We start from the raw sequence: 20,203 nt of genomic DNA, 5'->3' as shown, positions 1-20,203 counted from the left end.
CATGGATGGCAGCAGGCAGAGCGAGCTTGTGCAGGCAAACTCCCGTTTTTTCAAACCATCAGATCTCATGAGACTCGCTATCACGAGAACAGCATAGGAAAGACCCACCCCCATACTTCAATCACCTCCCACCAGGTTCCTCCTACGACACGTGGGAATTGTGGGAGTTACAATTCAAGATGAAATTTGGGTGGGGACACAGAGCCAAACCATATCAGATACCCTTCAGTGAACAGACCCCAGCTACCCAGTGTGGGGCAGCTCAGCTCCTGCTCTCCCGGCTCTCCTCTTGCCACGAGAATCCCATCTCCTAGTCGGGGAGACCTTCAGGCCAGCAGGGCCCTGGTCAGAAGCCTCAGGGCCTCCCACTGCACTTGGAATCAGACCCCAGTGCCACGGCCACAGGCTGCCCTTACGGTGCTGCCTCCTCAGCTACCCCAGCTCCTTCCCCTGCCCCTGCTCACTTCCTGCAGCCAGACTGGAAGGAATGCTTCCCTACAGCTCATGGCCAGCTCTTTCCCACCTCAGGGCCTTTCCACTGGCTGTCCCCTCTGTCCAGTGGGCTCTTTCCCCAGCTCCTGTGACTTGGCAGGCTCCCGACTCACCAGAGCATCACCTCGGACCCCGCCATCAGCTCCATCATTTTCCAGGCAGCATTTGAGGACAGTGGTTTGAAAGGCAACCTCTGGAGCCTGACTAACCACTGGAGTTCAAATCCAGACTCCACGACTTTCCTGCTGTGTGGCCTTGGGCAAACCATTTGACCAGTGTGTGCCTCAGTTTCCCCACAAGCTTGCTAGGAAGAGTAAATTAATGCATTTCTCTAATGCCTAGAACATGGTAGGCACCATAAATCAGGAAGGGCTTCTCTGTGCCAAGAAGCCTGAGCATGGGGCAGGCTGTGCGAGCATGGCTAACCACAGTGTCCCTTGGAAGCCCACAGGAGGAGACTCTCACTTCTTCAGAAGATGAGGGGATCTTCTGAGCCTTCATGTACATGGCCCTGAAGGAGTTAAGGCCTAGCTGTGGTCACAACTGCCATGGATTCTTCTCTCAGGCCTGGATGAGCAAGAGAGAACTCTGACCCACCAAGGAAAAGGAGGGAATTCTGAATACGAATAGGGATTAACTCAGGGGCCACATGAGGCCCACAAGAGCCCCAGTAGAAACTCCCCTCCTCCCTCACCTCCTCCTCTCTTGAATCCCTTGTGCTGAAAAGCAAGGCCCAGGTTTCAGAGCAGCCTGGGCCTCCTCCAGCTTTCCTAAGTCATCCCTATCCTGACAAGAATGAGGGAGGCCAAGGGACGCACAGATGTTAGGTGGCCACGGTAACTGCCCTAGCCATGTTGTGTTTCTGCTCAGCTCACTACGGGGCCCACCAAGAGGAAAGCAGGCAGCCATGATGGCTCCCCAGGTCTGGCCACTCAGTGCTCATCCATCAGCCCAGGTCGCCCAGACCAATGTCACAGCAAAGGCAAGGAGGCCCCGGCCAGAACTCAGTTGCTGGGTCCTGCCCAATTCTGATGATGACCCTTGTTTCTTATAAGATAATAATAGCTCCACTTTACTGCAGGGAGAGCAAGTGCAAATGCCTATGGAGGCCAGGCCCCACTCATAGATGAGTGACAGGCACAGGTGGTGGCAGGCACGGGGGTGTGTGTGCTGCTGGCCGACAGGGGGCGGTCGCCCCCCAGCTACGGTTGTCCATGGACAGGAAGAGGCAGGCCCCAGAAAACTAGAGGCCAGGAGAAGTCAAATGGCCAAAGGCTTCTGTAAAATCTGCTGACACCTAACTGTTGGTGATCATCATCATTTACCCTTAGAAGAACTCCTATGTGGCTGAAACGCACCGTGTCTCTGGGAGAGAGCAGGCCTGGAGAGCAGCTTCCGGCTTCATCACACAATGGAGGCTGGCCACCCATTAATTTGTACTATTAATAATGGTGGCGATCATTTAGGGACACTTTTCTGAGTGTCAGGTGCTGCTTGTTCTTACTTAATCCTCTCCTGGCCCCTTCCCTGAAGTCAGGAAACTGCCTTGGCAGATAAATAAGTAGCCCCAAGGCCCCAGGGTGGAAAGTGGGGTGCTAAGGTTAGCGCTCACATCTCTCTGATGCCAGAACAGGGCCCTGACCCACCAGCTCTGCTCCCTATGCATTCCCATGAGCTAGGGCTGGGCTCTGACCTGGCTCCTCTGGCCCTGTCCTTGGTGCTTTCACACAGTTCTGTCCGCCCCTGGCTCCAGCACCTGCACTCTTGCCTGCCTGCCACCCCGGCGCCTACCGCTTTCTCATATGATCCTTCCTGCTCCCTCTTCATGGGCACTTCCCAGGCTGGCTTCTTCCCAGGCCCTAATCCTACTCAGCTCTCCTGGCCATATCTAGCCACGGCAATGCAGTGGCCTCCAAATCCCCCTGCCCCTCCATCCTGTTGCCAACTGAGCTTCCATTTGGCCTGTGACATTTAAAATATCTGTCCAGCCTTGGCATATAGAACCCAATACCCCCAGCTGTTTAAATACCACTGCCTCATTTTCGGCCCCCATGCCCATGTGAGTCCAATAAAAGCGTAAACTGACCCTGAACATGGGGCCACTGGAACCCTCTATTCCAATCATGCCATTCTTAATTTGGCTCCTCTGTCAAATGGGTCGTCAGTGCGAGCCAATTCCTGCCCCTACAAGGAGAAGGCTGGCAGGGGCTTGGGGGGCTCTGGAGCAGCAGGTCAAGGTGTGGCCATCTGTATGCCTGTGACGGGTGCACATGTCTGGAGCATGGGGTGATGTCTGCCACAGCTGTCCTCCTTCCCTCTCTGTCTCCCGACCTCAGTGGGCCCCACGGCCTTGCTATTAATACAGTGCAAAGAGGCCCAGCAGCTGGCCGGGGCCAGGTCTTTCCACATGGATGGTGACAACTGCCATCACCCTGGATGTGGGCTCTGCATGTTCCCAATGTGCCTTCTGTCAGGAGGGCAGAGCTGCAGTCCACTGGGGCACCGTCTGAGGAAAATGTCCACTCTGACTTGGCAATGGGGGAAATCACCAACAATCAACTTGGGAGTCTTGAAAGGGGGCTCAAAAGATGGGTGGTCGCTTCAGAACACTCCTAGCACTCACAGGAACCAGGCTCTGCTCCCCTAACCATGCCATCAGCCTGCATTTGCATGGAGGCCCTAGGCCACGGCTTCTTCTCTCATCATTGATATGTGGGTCCAGCAAAATGCCCAGGACAAATGTGCAGCCAAGTACACACCTATGCAGTGAGGAAATCCCCCACAGGGAGATACAAAGAAAGGCTTCATTTTCCTGACACGCTGTCTTTGGGGAGGAAGAGGTCGGCTTCAACATATCCTAAAAGAACCCAGGAAGAACGAACTGTTAGGATCAGAGCCACAAATCCAGAACAGAAGAACCCACTCTACTGTCCAAAACTGCCAGGGGTGAAACACTATGATTTCTGGGATTTGCTGTGAAGGGCTCCAGAAGAAAAAGTGTGGTGACAGAGGAAACCAGAGCAGCAGAAGCTGACGGGCAGCGCAGCTGCGCTGGCCTCCTCTCTGCTTTGGTGTGCTTGAAAATTTCCGTAACAACAAGGTTAAAAATACACAAGTGAAAAATTGTTCAACAAATATTTACTAAGGGTCTAATATGTGCTAAGAACTCTTCTTAATTTGTATAGAAAGAAGAAAGGTGAGCAAAGTCCCACCACGCTGGTCAGCAACAGCTCAGCCTCAAAACAATCGCCTTTTACCACAGCACAGCAGGCCCACCATTCCCCAAATGCTCTGGGCTGGTTTCAGCTGTCCATGCCGCTGACCCGTGGAGGCAGTCCGAATATGCACTTTTAAAAGTTAGTATTTAAAAATATTGTCATTCAACCCTGTAACCCTATGCAGCCCAACCCAAGAAAGAACACAGCCAGGAACTTCACCTAGCAGAATGTCCTGCTCCCACTCCTTGTGGTAGCCCCTGCCAGAAGAAACCAAATGCAGAAGCTGAGTTTATCATCTGCTCGCTGTAAACATTCTATCACATATGCATTACTTGGTTTTGCCTGCTTTTGAACTTAACGAAGAGAGCATTGTACTTTCTGGCATCCTATCAAGAACAGAGAGCACAATGGGAGAACAGACCCAGCTCCCCACACCCAATCCCCAGAAAAGCCGGGAGTGAGAACAGAGGTGAGTGGATGGGTTCTGTGAGAGGCCTTCTGGCTGGAACGCTGCTTCAGCGCATGCCAGCAGGAAGTGAGAAGCACCCGGGCTCATCTCACTGGGGTTTGGGACACAGTTCTACCGACTGTTTCTTGGCTGCATCTGCAAACATAAACATGTGAAGTGGGAGCAAATGTCATGGTAAAGGCAGATCAAGACAACTCCATCTGTTGACTTAGATGACAAATGTCATGGGAAGAAAATGTGCCCCAAGTAATTTAGCCCTGTTGAAACTCAACAGGCTTCCGCTGGAAGGAATAAGAACTCTTCCTACCACTTCTCAGCTAAGAGGCACCTGACCAGATACTGGGAGCAAAAAATCATTTGTCCCCTTTAGTGGGAAATCTTTGTGTCATACAAGACCATCCCTCACCATCTCTCCTACAGTCCAGACGAGCGTTTCTCAGGTCAATGAAGAGACTGGGTGGATGGGGGACAGGATCAAGGAGGTGCTCAGGGCTGTGCCTGGAGGGGCATCGGCCATGCTGCCATTTTCAGAGCATGCACTTGTCTTCATGAGTGTTTTTAAAATACTTAACCAGAAGCCAGTGAGACTGGTAATCTTTCAATAGCAGTTGCATAATTTTCCTTTAAAAACAAATGTATTTACATAAAGAAATAGCTGACTTAGAGAGAACGGTGAAGTGCAGTTTCAGTATAGGAATATGGCAAAAACTGAAGGTGGTGTGAAAATAATTGAAGTCTGAGCAAAAATGACCTTGATATTCCTAAGGGACTGTACTTTTTGTTCTAATTTCTAAGGTACTTTGGCACTTAGATGGGTTTAACTGTAGTCTCTGCCAACAAAAGCCACTCATAACCCTAGGCCAGCAACTCCCAGTCTGAATGGACCCCTACCCTGTTCAAGGCCCAGAGCTGTGGGGCATCCTAGCCCTGCTAGAAGAGGCTGCATTGCTCCCGGCATGGGCGAGAGGGGAGTGTGGAAGCCCAGAGTCCCTGCCACTGCTGCTGCTGCATAAAGCCACGACAACTGGTGGCCACAGGCCTCGTTCCTCCCAATCCGCAGCCCCTGGAAAGGTCTCTGAGAGTGCTCCATTTTCTTTCTCCTGAGCTTGTCCTTTTGCTTACCTTTAGACGATAACTTCAGCAAGAAAGACAGACGAGCAAATGTCACTTTCATGTAGATAGTTACCCAACTGCATAAGTGCTCTCAATGGGAGAACTTTCAGCACACTGAAGTCTACTGAAAAATAGTGGGAGAAGGGAAGTTACTTCTCTTTTAAAAGTGCTAATAATAATAACATTAATAGTAATTATTTTTATAGTTATGTGAATGAGCATGTACATTTTTTTTTGCAGTGTTGTCATACTACTATTAACAACATGGATGCCGGCATGACGGGAGTGCTGGGGGGCCCAGTCAGCCTGCTCTGCCCCTGTCATCCCAGCATCCCCTTGGTTAGCACTGCCTTTCATGCTTAAAAATGTCCCAGTTGTATGACAAATTTTATGGTAACCCTAGTTATACACCATGACTAACTCATCTATGCCTACAATGAGTGGGCAGGGGAGGGTTCGGGGCCAAGGGGAACAGGGACCTGAATTTCAAAGGCTGGAGAGCATTCTTTAAATTGTGGCCATTCCCGGCTTAAACTGTTTAGATCCTGGATTAGCAGAAGGGATCTGGGTTTAAAATGATCAGATGGTGAGGGAGAGATGCATGGTTTATAATCAATCAGGGAGAGATGCATGATTTATAATCAGGGAGAGATGCATGGTTTATAATCGGGGCACCATTAAGAGTTCTCCAATGGCAGTTTGAACTGTTACTTCTTTCTTTTCTTTCTTTTTTGAGACAGAGTCTCACTCTGCCGCCCAGGCTGGAGTGTAGTGGCATGATCCTGGCTCCTGGATTCAAGCAATTCTCCTGCCTCAGCCTCCTGAGTAGCTGGGATTATAGGCGCGTGCCACCATGCCTGGCTTGTTTTTTTTTTTTTTTTTTTTTTTGTATTTGTAGTACAGATGGGGTTTCATTATGTTGCCAGGCTGGTCTTGAACTCCTGACCTCAAGTGATCTGCCCACCTCGGCCTCCCAAAGTGCTGGGATTACAGGCGTGAGCCACCGCACCTGGCTGAACTATGTTATTTCTAAAACAGCTCAGTCGCCTTCCTGAAAGACTAAACAAAACTGGACACATACTCTGGGATACACTTGGCCTCTCTTTTCTAACATCTTTTAGTTAGGTTTTCCCTAGTCCTTTCCTTGTGGCAAATTTCTGAGATATATTTCTCTGAAGTTCAACTTCTTTTCTTGACAGTCTAGAGAAAATATTGATGAAGCCAAGGTCTTGGGCCTCAGAAACCCAGTCCCACAAGCAGAGCAGGAAAACAGCTCCAAGACCTCTCTCCTAACTCACAGAGGGCCTGGGGATGCTACAGGTCTTACTGTTTCCTCTACCAGAAAGAAGAGGGCATGGGAGACAAATATTCAGGCACTGCTGGTGGGGACACACTGGTGGCCTCGTAGAGAAGTGCCATGTAGCCAAGGCTCTGTGTTGGCCTGTGAGCAGCAACTCCACTGCTTGATATCATCTCCAGAGAAACACTTGTGACATTTACATGGAGGTGTGTACCACGACATGGTCGGCAGTACAATTTCTAATAGGGACAAAGTGGCAATAGTTGAATGCACGTCGACAGGCACGTGACTGCTGACTGTCTTTATTCAGCCCAGACAATGAGGTGACGGTGAAACAGAACAAGGCAGATCCTACAGGAACCAACAGGAAAGGGTCTCCAAGATATACAGATACATGAAAAGGCTGCAACGTGAAGCCCAATGAAACACATGAAAAACTGTGTTTGAAAACACAGTTATGTTTGTGTTTTTAAATATGACATCCTGTATGGAAACCCATCATTTGTGAGGTTAGTAACCTCTGGGGGATTTGAGAGGTGGTGTATGAAAACTGTGACTGGTACAGGGTCATCAAAGCAGACATTAGCCTTAGCTTTATCTAATATTTTAAAACGATTAGATAATACATGTAATTCATATAATTGCATGTGCAGTTAAACATTAAAGTTAAGAAGTCATGGCTGGGAGAAGCTGCTGATATGTTATCAGTTTCACAGTGTAGACATCTTGAAAAAGGATCTTGAGAAAAACGAACTTGCCTTTCTTGTACCTTAATGCTCCTATTTTAGGGGCCAGTTTTAAGTAATAACTGGTGCTTTTGGAACAACCAACAGAAAAAGAGAGTGCCACCAAGTCATACTGGCTTTAGCCTTGGCCAGACTCTTCCTGGCTGCCATGTGACTGTGCCAGGCTGATCATTAAAGACATGGTATAGTCTATTTCTACCTTCCAAACGACTTCTAGCCAGCTCTTGCTTTGCTCTTTCTTTAATAAGGAGCTGGAGGAATGTCAGTTCTAAAGTGATCAAGAAAAGAATGTGAAGCTGTTCATTTGGTTGTTGACAAAAAATAGATCTGATATCAAGGGGGCTGACATCTGAGCCCTTGGCTCATGTTCCACCTCCACAAGAAGATTCTCTGCCTGGTGTAGTAAACAATTGAGAGACAGAACTAGGACTAGAAAAATTCAGTCTAAGAGTGGTTTTACCACTAACCAGCAGGTCCCACCTCCCTCTCTAAGCCTCAGTTTCCTTACTTGTGAAATAAAAGGGCTGAGACTCGATCTCTCCAGTGCCTTCCAGCTCCAGGATGACTCCTGTTGATAATGACTTTGGTTGGAAACTCAATTTGGAGTGTTCCTCTCTTGTCTCCCACTTAGCACTAGACTTTTTCTGCTATGACAGCCTCTCCACTGTGCCCAAGACCTAGAACATCTTTCTACCTGTCTGATACCTTGTCACGTGCAGCCCAAAGGCAACTTGCTCTCAACAGACGAAAGGCAGAACTCCTGGCCCCACCACCCCACTCAACATGGCGGAACTCCTGGCCCCACCACCCTACTCAACGTGGTGGAACTCCTGGCCCTACCACCCCACTCAACATAGAGTAACTCCTGGCCCCACCACCCCACTCAACTTGGCAGAACTCCTGGCCCCAACACCCCACTCAACGTGGCGGAACTCCTGGCCCCACCACTCCACTCAACTTGGCAGAACTCTTGGCCCCACCACCCCACTTAACATGGCAGAACTCATGACCTCCTGCCACCTCACACCTGGGCCTCTTTTCCTGCTTCTCTAGCTTGGTGAAAAGCACTAGCTTCCATCTAGTTCCACCTGGGTGTCATCCTGACACAGCCAATTCCCCACATCCATGTTATCACCAAGCCTTATAAGTCCCTCTCCTAAATAACTCTAAAAGCCACTCTCACTATCCTCAGCTTTATGTATTTCTAAAAGCAGCCACCTCCCTAGACCCAGCTACTATCAACTCTAGCTTCCTCTCAAATTCCATCCCACTACTCTGTGGCCAGAGAGGTCTTTAAAATAGACTTGATTTCAGTCCCTCATGGCCATCAGGACAAAGGCTTCTCATTGTTTATGGCTGTTCAAGACAACAGAAAGACTGCAGTTTGACCTGCTGGGCCCAGAGACCCCTGCCCACCCCTCCAGATTCATCTCTGTCCTCCAGCTCTGCTGACCTGTGAGTTTCCCTAACAGGCTTAGCTTCTTTCCGCCAGAGGGCTGGCAAATACACTATTCCTCAGCTTGGAACTGCACCACCCTCTGGCTACTCCTCAACTTGGAACCGCACCACTCCCCTGCTGCCACATGCTCACCCTTCAGTTCTCAGCTCAAATGTGCACGTATCACTTTTTCAGTAAAGTATTCCCTGCTTTGCCCAAATCCAGGGCGGCTTCTTCTGCTGTATACTTGGGGGAAAAAAAACACCAAAAGAACATGTTTCTTTTCCAGTGTCCTTAGCTCAGATTGTAATGAGACCCTCCTTAGCACGATGACTCATTATTTCCAGATCCCCCTCACTGCATGCATTCACCATCGTATTCCCGGTGCCTCGCAGAGTACAGGACCTAGAGTGGGCACTCAGTGCAGTTGTGCAGACCAAACTCTACAGCTTCTAAGGCTTTCCATTAAGAAGCCACTAAAAGAGAACTGGAAAGTGAAATTTAAAAAAATCCAACTTGACTGCCAACTCCAACTTTATTTTAGGCTCTTTCTGCATGGCTAGGCTCCTCAAAATCCTGCCCCCTCATTCTCTCACCTCTTGGCCATTACCACCACTATACCACCACCAGCACCGCTACACTACCATCATAACCACCATCACCACTAGCATCACCACCACCACCACCACAGCCACATCATCATCACCACCACCACCATTACACCACCATCATAACCACCACCACCACCACTATCACCACTACCATCACCACCACTGCTACACCACCATCACCACTACCATCACCACCACCACTATACCACCATCACCACCACCACCACCATCATCACCACCATCATCACCACCACCACCATAATCACCACTACACCACCATCATAACCACCACCACCATCACCACTACCATCACCACCACTGCTATACCACCATCACCACTATACCACCATCACCATCACCACCACCATCATCACCACAGCCACATCATCATCACCATCACCACCACTACACCACCATCAAAACCACCACCACCACCACCATCACCACTACCATCACCACCACCATAACCAGCACCATCACCACCATCAGCCATAGTCACTGGTCGACTAGCAAGCAGAAGGAGGCAAGATTTATATCCAGGCCTGTGTGGTCCCAAATTTGGCTTTGGTTTCTCACCTCCAAACTTTCTGTTGAGCCCTCTCATAAGATACCATCTATTTTCCCTTTGAAGCCCACCTAAATACTGTCAGAGAAAAGACAGAGAAAAATCCCTTTAAAAACAGATATAAAATGAGGGTGCCCCCATTTCACCCTTCTCTCTTCTACACACTTTCAGAGGACACTGCAAGGCATAGACGAAGGATGAAGAAGTCAGAGAAAGCCGCAATAAGTAATAAAAACATCCATCTAACTGGCACTACTAACTAGAAGAACCCAAAAGAATAAACTAAAAATGATTTTAAAATATAAAAGAAGTCCAGATTTACCAAATATCACAACTGTAAAACCCAAACGACACCGCATTGGAGGTTCCGAGATTTTGAGATTTTAGACCAAAATCTCCGCCACTGTGCCCGGCCAGACCACGCTAATATTTCAACAGAAATGTGTGACACTCACATCAGGTTGCCAGCTGTTTTGCTTTTTTTCTTTAATCTGCTAGATAAAGTCACTGAAAACTAAATAAAAGCAAAATCTAAAAAACAACATCAGCGGGCACGGTGGCTCACACCTGTTAGCCCAGCACTTTGGGAGGCCGAGGAGGGCAGAACATGAGATTAGGAAATGGAAACCATCCTGGCTAACACGGTGAAACCCCATCTCTACTAAAAATACAAAAACAAAATCAGCCAGGTGCGGTGGTGGGCGCCCATAGTCCCAGTTACTCGGGAGGTTGAGGCAGGAGAACAGCTAGAACCTGGGAGGCGGAGCTTGTAGTGAGCCGAGACTGCGCCACTGCACTCCAGCCTGGGCGATAGAGTGAGACTCTGCCTCAAAAAAAAAAAAAAAAAAAAAAAAAAAAATCTAAAATCTTTTGGGGAGGGTACAATTCAAGCATCTTTATGTATTCATTCCATTCATTTACTAATAAGCCATTTCTGATTTATTTATTTTCAAAGATTCTAAAATCTTAAAGCAAACACAAAACCCTAATTACCATCTACAATCCTTCTAGAAAGAAATGACATCAAAATTCTAAAAGGCAGGAGCTTATGTAGCCTCAAAATCAAGAATCAAAATCAAAAGTCCCTGCTCAGGATAAATTTGGCTTGATGGAAGCTCCACTATAACATCTTTCATTTTCTCATCTCACTGCAGACTGGCATTTGGGAACCGCTGACTTAGTTCAACTCTTTCCCTGATGAGGGAGTCTCTTCTACCAAATCCTTCGGGAACCTTCTCTGAGTGTTTGCTTGAGTAGGCTGCTGGTTGCCTCATAAACCAACCAATTCTGAAAGTGGCAGAAGATGAGAAAAACATACAAAAATCAATACCATTTCTATAAATACACAATAAGCAGCCTGAAAATATAATGAAAAAAAAAGCCCACTCACAATGAAACAAACACATCAAATACTTGGGAAATATATGATATATATTAACATATTAAACTCACATAGGACATATTAAAATCACATGAAGAAAATACAAATCCTTAACGAGAGAAATAGTGACCTGAACAGATTGAGAGGCCATACTTCCAGCTTAAGACTAAATGCAGAAAAGATGACAATATTTCCCAACTTAATTTATAAATTGAATGCAATTCCAGTCAAAATATCACCAAGGTCATTTATAAAACTTGATAAAAATGGTTCTTAAATTCATATAGAAAAATAAACGGACAAAACATCAGAGAATGCTGAGATACTATGCAGTAAGAAGGCACTTGCCCCTTAAAACAATGATTGTTAAAGCTATAGAGCAGTCACGCTAAGACACTGGGAAGATGCCACAATTTCACTAACTGAGCAGGAATGAAACCGCTAGCAATTGAAACTGCAGAACCCACAGAAGGCCACAACACTCCAAGGATAGAGAGATGTCTTGCAAAACTCTCTTATCTCACTTGTGGACAGGAAGCTTTTGTTTTTGGTTTTGTAACTAACTGAGCAAGGTCAGAAATTTACAAAGTGACAAGATGAAGATTTCCTGACAGCCTAAAACAAGCCTCTCCCTAAGTATTTTCCAAGGTTCATCTCAAACCCCACACAGCACCTCATTCCTAGAATGCTTATGGTCAAAAGCACACTCTGGCAGTTAATTAAATTCCCATTGTGCTCTAATTGCGAGTGTGAGTGTGTGAGACAGGCTGGTGGCTACAACTCCTGTCCCAGAGGCTCTTTTGCCAGGGTCCCTGCACCATCTCCACCAGGTGCCCAGGCACTCAGGAGGCACTGCTGGACTTCTTGCTGGGTCATTGTCTTCCTAAATACACAGATTATTGCTTAAGGGCAAGGATCTCCTCCACTTAAGTCAAATCTCACATGCCTCAATGCCTTTTCTTTTTATATGTGGCTCCTTACATGCCAGAAACCAAATCTGCCATTTGGAAAACCGAAAAGTCTTCTCTTGCTCCTCTTCCCTCCCCCATCTGTGAAGAGCTGGGAGAGAAGTGATGGCTGCTTCCTGAGGGAACTTCTAGACCAATAAAGAGAAGGACTCCCAATTTATGATAACTTTTAGCCAAAACAATGGATGGGGAAGAGGGGGTCCAGAAGTAATCACCAGCCTCCAGTGCGTTCTCATTTCTGACGCTGAGAGGCCCTTCTTTCAGTCTCCTGGCTCCCCACATTTTATCATGCACAATGTATGTCAGTCAAGGGCCCTATTAGGAATCCTATCATCCTAGCAGTGGAGGTGACCTTGTAGACCAACCCATCCAACACCTCCAGGTTCTCATACACAAGGAAGGAAGAAGTAGAAAGAAAACCCTGAAGTGGAAACCAAGTACCCACCGCAAGGAAGCCAAGGATGCACCCTGCTAGGGCACTGATCTGATGATCAATCCATCCAGATCAACCACACACACCTGACTGAGACCTAAGGGGACCACACATCCTAACACCAGCAAGAGGCAGGACCTGACCTTCACTGGACTGTCTTTTGGAAAAATGAAGCCAAGCGAATATAACAAACAAATATCTTAGAATTCTCTTTAACGCAAAGCAGTGCTACAGTGAATGACGCCAACTTCTCCCCAGTTATCAGGATGGACTGATTACAATGCTCAGATTCATTTGCCTGAAGATAATTGCCTCAATTCTCCACTTCACTTTGCACATATAGAAATAGTCCCAATCTACTGAAGCCTCAGTGACTAGACATGTAAAATTGGTCTAATCATATTTTGAAGAGCTCGAGCTGCAAGGATTTCTATGAGCGTGTACCTAAACCGTGACACCACTAAGGGTTTCTCCCCTCTGGGCTCGAGGCATGCTGGCTCCCTCCCTCCCAAAAGTCTGATGGGGTGAGTCAGATCCTCAGCAGATGAGATGAAAACAGCTTTGAGGCTCTCTGTCAGGGCTAGGGGCTGGGGGAAAGACAGGATGTCCAGGAGAGCTGGACAAAAGACAAAGCCATGAGCCGAGAGCTTTCCTGACAGTTGAGTGGGCCTTTGCAATCAGCAGTGTTTTCATCCACAGCTCACTGGCTGCATGGCTGCTGGTGGGCAGGGCAGAGGTAGACATCTGGGGCCAGAACCATGTGGACTGGGGGTATCCTGGGACAATGATGTTTCAGCTGGCTGCAGGAAAGAACCAGACAAGCTCAGTGTAAGTCCGGCTGGGCAGACAGTCGGAGCTCAGGATGAAGCAAGGCAGGGTGTCAGAGTCCAGGGGCTGACCCGGGGAACACGAGAATGCCAAGCTCCAGGGCCACGGCAGAGAAATGAGACACCATATCCAAGAGGGCCTGTACCCCTCTTGGGTACTGATGCTTTGCCTGAGCAAGGGGGCTTCTAGATGTTTCCTGTTGGATCAGGAGTCTAGAAATTGCTCCTCCTGTGGCAGAGGGAGAGAGAGGGAGATAGGCATTGTATCAGTAGGAGAAGCTCAACAGAGCACGAAGTGAAGAGAAAGTAAGGGAGCTCCTGGGAAGACAGCTCCAAGCAATCTCTATGCAGAAAACGAAGGCTCCATTCTGATCCTATTCCCTTTAAAAATGAATAGCACAAATACAGTATTGTAATCCCAACAATGGCCTGGACAGAAACCAGCCATGTCAAAAAGGTGATTATTTCCCTCTATTGTTTGCTTTTAGCTCTAGATGGCATTAACCCCAAATCTCAAAATCAGGAGCTTGAGGTTTTCACCATTTCTACTGGTGAGAGCCAATTGATATCAGTGCAGTCTGAATAACAGCAAAATAGCACCCTAGAGAACTGAGACAAATGCTTTGGCATTGTACCTTAGACCCCTATGTGGAACAGGCGGGAGGGGCCAATACCAAATTCTCAGTGGGTTTGAGCCTTACTGGCTGATTGCCACAGTGAGGGGTGGGGAGCACTTCAAACTCCCTGAATTCATTTCTATCCAAAGGAAAGTGTGAAAAGCTCTTCATCTCCAAAAATAGTCCTTTGCAATGATTGTCCAAAAAATATCTTCAAGAGTGATTATACCCGCTCACCAGGCAGAGCAGAACTGATCCATTATCTTGAGTTTTATCTTGGAAAATGCGTTGATGTCTGTGGGACCCCTGACAATAGCCTGCAAGCCTTCTGAGAACCCATGATTCATCTCTCTCCCCCAGGGCCACTAGCACATGGCTTTGCACATGACAGACACATGGTTAGAAACAGGTGGATTGAAAACAATTCTCGTGGGCTTTTAAACATCAAAAGAAAATCTCAAAGTCAGACTAGGTAAAGACTCATCTCTTTCTGAAAACCACCAGATGAACTGTACCTCTGATTCTACCCAGTTACTCAACTTCCCTCCCTGTCTATCTGAGCTGGAATGTATTACTCTGTACCTGTCAGCAATCTGGTTTTAATATTTGGAGGCACTTCACACCAATGTGTGTGTTGTTGGATGGCAGGAATTGCTCATCCTCAATTACTTCGATCTCCCCACAATGCCCGGAATAGTGTCTGGATCACAGAAGTGGCTCAATTCATGATTGCTAAATAGCGAATTTCATTTGTAATTTCCGAGACAGCTCCAGGAGAGGAGGCAAAGAGGACCAATGTAATCAACAGATGGACTTGACTAATTTCTTTGCTTCAACAAGTGGTGAGTTGTGGAGCAAAGAGCCTCCACGCCCTGCCTTGGTGAGGAAAGCTCCTCCACAGGCCGCTGGGTCCATCACACACATCTGTTTGCCCTGTCCTAAAACTGCCACCCCAACATTCCTTCCTGTCACTGAGCCACTTGCACTTTCAATGCTTCCAAAATAGTAAAAAGTAGGGGGGAAGGATCGTGTGCATCGGTAGAGCCCCCAAACCCTTCTCCCATAACCTACAGAGGCCTTCAATGGAATCAGAGGCTAACCTGATAAGACTGTGGTGGGCACCAAGTTCCAACCCCACTCCCTCACGCACACCATGGAAAAACATCTCCAGTGTGTGGTCACCTGTCCTTTGACTTCACATTGCTTCTGACAAAGCGCCAGCTTTCTGACAGCCCACTCCACGTCAGATTCTTCTTTGGGTTACGCTGAAGGCTTTCTGCTACAACTACCACCAATAGGTTCTAATTTTGCCCTCCACAGCCACATACAATAAATCTTAAGGTCTCTTCCACATGAAAATCCTTTAAGGAGCTAAAGGCAGTATTCTTCACAATTTATCCAAATTAGAAGCTTACTGTATGATACTGTAGTGAGCTGGGAACAGGGCTTTCCTGTCCAACTGGTTTAGGAGCCTCCCTCCAGCAGAGTCCCGGAAGTGATATATGCCGACACTTTACTGGCAGACAGAGAGAGCCCCTTGTTCCTTAGCCCGGTAACAACGGAGGTCGTTCATCACCCACTTGCTCCTTTTTGAAATTCACTCTGCAGCAAGCACTTTTTAAAGTCATGCACGTAATGCATTTTAAAGAGCATCTTCTGTACAGCTCCATTTGCTCAACCTCGGCACTAAGTGTGAGATGGAATGGCATTTCAGTGCAGTCCCCCGCTCCTTCCTCCCAGAGCCTGTAGTGAATGTACACTGAGATGTATTTGTAACTAAACAGGACTGGGGCTCAAAAATGCAGTGTTTTGTTAAATGTTTGTTTGCTGATTAAAATGTATCTTGCAAAGAAAGTGCATTGCTAATGCAGAATCTAGTCCAAAAGTATGTATTATGTAATGCACATTTTTTAATAATGCAGGCAATCTCGGTGTATCTATATTAGTGAATCAGCTCTGGGCTGCTATCTCCTTTATAGGCATAAAGCACTCCATCTGAAGAATGAAGTACTTTCTTATGTACACTGAAGAATCATAATCCACCTTGTTGCTGACAGCTGACATTAGTTTCCATTCAAAGGACATTTACTAGCACCCATATATTCCTGATTTTTCCTCCAATGTGCCCTGAAATCAGCTTGAATAATATCTTTCTGTTTCATATGCTGTCAGTGGAGCTGTGCTAATTAGAAGAAATAAAGTAGGTGGGTCAGTGTAGGCAGACCCTCTAGAAATGTGCCCCATTAGTCAGGACTGAGAGGCAGAGATCAGGATTTGACATACACAGCTCTAAATGCCCCTGTAGAGTGTCCCATGATAATATCCACACAGCCATGCAGGCACCTGTGATAATAAAACCCTTGCAGTTCCTCAGGAAAAGTGGTAGAGCAGGGCACAACTGGAACATAGACATTTGTCCTTTTGTGGGGTTTGACAAATCAATCCCACGTTATTAGACCAACCTCCCAGGTTCAAGCAATTCTTGTGGCTCAGCCACCCGAGTAGCTGGAACTACAGGCGTGCGCCAACACGCCTGGCTAATTTTTGCATTTTTAGTAGAGACAGGGTTTCACCATGTTGGTCAGGCTGCTCTCGAATTCCTGGCCTCAAGTGATCCAACTGCCTCAGGCTCCCAAAGTGCTGGGATTATAGGTGAGAGCCACCAGGCCCAGCCCAATCACTATTTTAAGGCTACAAACTAACACAGAGTGCAAGATGCAAGCTATAGACACAGCCAAGATGTGGAAAGGAAAACCTCAACACATCCAAAGCAGTTGCTGGTCTCTCACTGGGGTATGAACTCTGCACTTGGTGGCTTTAATGCGGGTGTGGTGTTGAAGGTGTGAGGTTAAGTTCCATCATGGTGAGAATGGCTGTGGGTACCTGACTGACTCTTCACACACCAGGCAGAAGTACCAGTACCAGGAGGGCCTGGTGGGCCACCCAGTGGTGGAGCCTCTTTTTTGAAGATTCCCCATACTGACTCAAGGAGGAGGAAAGGACTACAACCTGTGACATGTGTCCTAAGTGAAACAACCTTCCTGATACTCCCATGGATTTCCAGGACGATGGCTTTGCTCGTTTCGCCTTTGGACTTGTCACTATGGCCAAAAGGGCACTCCATAATCATCATGGAGGGCCAGACTGAGGACATGCACACCCCAAAAGCAGCAGCCAGGTTAGCTCCCACTGCAGGGATTTCCTCCTGTAGGCTGTCATTTGATTTTCTAGGGCCAAGAAACAGCAGCACTATTGACTCCAAGTCTACAGCCTTGCAGAGTTCAACAACACGATCTAGTGGTGTCTGGCCGCCCCCTAGCCCTGAGCCAATCATTTTCTCACGCGGAATTCAAACTGGATTAAACAATGTTGGTGGGTACAGAGGGATTTGGACTGATTCAATCTCCTGATTAACAGCAAATTAATCCCAAATATCCTTTCCTTAATACAATACTTTTGTTGTTGTTGTTCACTACTCTACCTTCAGCATCTAAAACACAGCTTGGCACATGCAAGGCACCCAATGAGTATTGCTCAAAGAGATACTTTTGTTAAAAGCCTATCTAGGAAACAGCTGTAAGGGGCCTCCAGTGAGGATTCCGTGTTACCCTGAACTGCCCCGCTGGAGAGAAGTGGTTGTGTGTACTGAGAACGCAGGAAACGCTTCCCTTTACCCATGCTCTCAGCTCCAGTCTGAGTTCCAGCACCACCTTCTCAGCTCAGTCGAGCTCAGGGCAGTCCTCAGATGGGCTTGCAGACTTGCAAACTACTACCTCAACCATGGGGGCCCTTGTTGAAGAAGATGAGGTAATTAGCCAATTCAGACTGTTTGAGCACGTATTTTTTGGAAACTTCTCTAATTACAGTCACTATAACAGATCTGCTAAAGGTAGTTTCATGATTAATGACTACCTGAAGTTACCATCCTCAAACTATTAAGTCATTGGAAAATACTGGGGGCTTAATACTCGTGTACAGACCCTCTTTCTCCTGAATATTTGCTATTTGGGGTTCTGGGTTTTTAGCTGCACCCAGGCTGTGTTTATTTCACCAATAACTGGGGAAACTGGGGAGGGGCACGACCCCACAGAAGCCTGTGCCCACCTGCCCAAGTACTGGACCTGGGCTAGCTTGCCGCTTGCTCCTTGCCACCCGCCAGGCCCCCCGCCCATTGCTTTGCCCAAATCCTTTCAAACAAGGTTCCCTCCTGCCACCTGCCGGCCCACTAGGGTCTGCGCCACAGGCTCGGCGCCACCGCGCAGCTCGCGGGGAGGTGGCCCCCACCTCCTTACTGCACATGCCCGGCAGAAGTCCGGGCGCGCAACTTCGCAGAACCTCACTGCCCGTCCCTCCTCGCCTCAGTCTCCTCTGTCCTCTCCCAGGCAAGAGGACCGGCGGAAGCACCTCTCTCGAGTCTTAGGCTGCGGAATCTAAGACTCAGCGAGAGGAGCCCAGGAGACAGACCTTTCCCCTCTTTTCCCATCCCTTCTTCTTGCTCAGAGAGGCAAGCAAGGCGCAGAGCTGTAGAAAGTTCTGAAGTGGTCAGGAAGGTAGGTGCTTCCCTTTTTCTCCTCACAAGGAGGTGAGGCTGGGACCTCTGGGCCAGCTTCTCACCTCATAGGGTGTACCTTTCCCGGTTCCAGCAGCCAATGCGCTTTGGAGCCGCTCTCTGCAGAGCCAGAGGGCAGGTCGGCTTCTTGGTGTGCGCCTAAGAGGATGGATCGGAGGTCCCGGGCTCAGCAGTGGCGCCGAGCTCGCCATAATTACAACGACCTGTGCCCGCCCATAGGCCGCCGCGCAGCCACCGCGCTCCTCTGGCTCTCCTGCTCCATCGCGCTCCTCCGCGCCCTTGCCACCTCCAACGCCCGTGCCACCTCCAACGCCCGTGCCCAGCAGCGCCGGAGCTTCCTGAACGCCCACCACCGCTCCAGCGCTCAGGTATTCCCTGAGCCCCCCGAATCGGAATCTGACCACGAGCACGAGGAGGCAGACCTTGAGCTGTCCCTTCCCGAGTGCCTAGAGTACGAGGAAGAGTTCGACTACGAGACGGAGAGCGAGACCGAGTCCGAAATCGAGTCCGAGACCGACTTCGAGACCGAGCCCGAGACCGCCCCCACCACTGAGCCCGAGACCGAGCCGGAAGACGAGCGCGGCCCTGTGGTGCCCAAGCACTCCACCTTCGGCCAGTCCCTCACCGACAGCCAGTCTCTCACCCAGCGTCTGCACGCTCTCAAGTTGCGAAGCCCCGACGCCTCCCCAAGTCGCGCGCCACCCAGCACTCAGGAGCCCCAGAGCCCCAGGGAGGGGGAGGAGCTCAAGCCCGAAGACAAAGATCCAAGGGACCCCGAAGAGTCTGAGGAGCCCAAGGAGAAGAAGCAGCGGCGTCGCTGCAAGCCTAAGAAGCCCACCCGCCGTGACGCGTCCCCGGAGTCCCCTTCCAAAAAGGGACCCATCCCCATCCGGCGTCACTAATGGAGGACGCCGTCCAGATTCTCCTTGTTTTCATGGATTCAGGTTAGTTGCCCACTGCTAGACGGGGAAGCCTGAGGGCGGTGTGGGAGCGGCGGGCGGAAAGGAGGTGAGAAGGAAAGGCAGGTCAGGGGTGAGTCGGAAGAGAGGAGGCTCAGTTGGCCAGCCCAGGGCCGGGGATCAGGGTGAGGCAGCGAGGGCTCCCCCAAACTTTCCAGGATGCCAGGGGCGCCCTGGTGGCCAAAGGTTTGTTGGACGGCGGGGCGCACACCGTGCGTCCCGCTGGAGACAACCTGAGGTCTCTCGGAGCTGGTGCCCCGGCTGCGCGACTGAATCCCGAACGCACCCCAGATTTGGAGCTGCACACCCAAACGGCATTGGTAAGTCACTTGTTTTGCGCGCCTCTCTTCCTCCTAGAAAGACTAGTCTCAAACAAGTTGGCCTTCTCAGGTGCCCAAAATGTGGTTCGGAGGTGCGCGCCAACTTTCACGATGTGAGAGCTGCCGCGCTGTAGAGACACTGCTGCAATGTGTGGAAAGTAATCAGAATGGGATTG

The 20,203-nt window shown here is 48.8% G+C and overlaps 1 protein-coding gene and 1 long non-coding RNA gene across 2 annotated transcripts in view; one reads left to right on the top strand and one right to left on the bottom strand.

Annotated features, from left to right (window-relative positions):
- Positions 1 to 148: 148 nt before the first annotated feature.
- Positions 149 to 20,203, bottom strand: part of LOC108541627 (uncharacterized) — a 30,120-nt gene continuing 10,065 nt past the window's right edge. The window contains exons 2-3 of the long non-coding RNA XR_001888999.1: positions 5,302 to 5,413; positions 149 to 3,349 (exon numbers count right to left, since the gene is read on the bottom strand). This is a non-coding gene — a long non-coding RNA (uncharacterized LOC108541627). The remainder of the gene's footprint in view (positions 3,350 to 5,301; positions 5,414 to 20,203) is intronic.
- On the top strand, positions 18,520 to 19,688 carry LOC108541626 (neuroendocrine secretory protein 55). The gene is made up of 2 exons (XM_017891195.1): positions 18,520 to 18,728; positions 18,822 to 19,688. The coding sequence occupies exon 2, from the start codon at positions 18,895 to 18,897 to the stop codon at positions 19,648 to 19,650; it is 756 nt and encodes a 251-aa protein (XP_017746684.1). The 5' UTR covers positions 18,520 to 18,728; positions 18,822 to 18,894; the 3' UTR covers positions 19,651 to 19,688.

Source organism: Rhinopithecus bieti, unplaced genomic scaffold, assembly GCF_001698545.2.
Source record: "Rhinopithecus bieti isolate Rb0 unplaced genomic scaffold, ASM169854v2 scaffold_20477, whole genome shotgun sequence".
NCBI classification, from domain to species: Eukaryota; Metazoa; Chordata; class Mammalia; order Primates; family Cercopithecidae; genus Rhinopithecus; species Rhinopithecus bieti.
The sequence above is the reverse complement of the archived record's forward strand: the minus strand, read 5'-3'. Positions and strand labels throughout refer to the sequence as shown.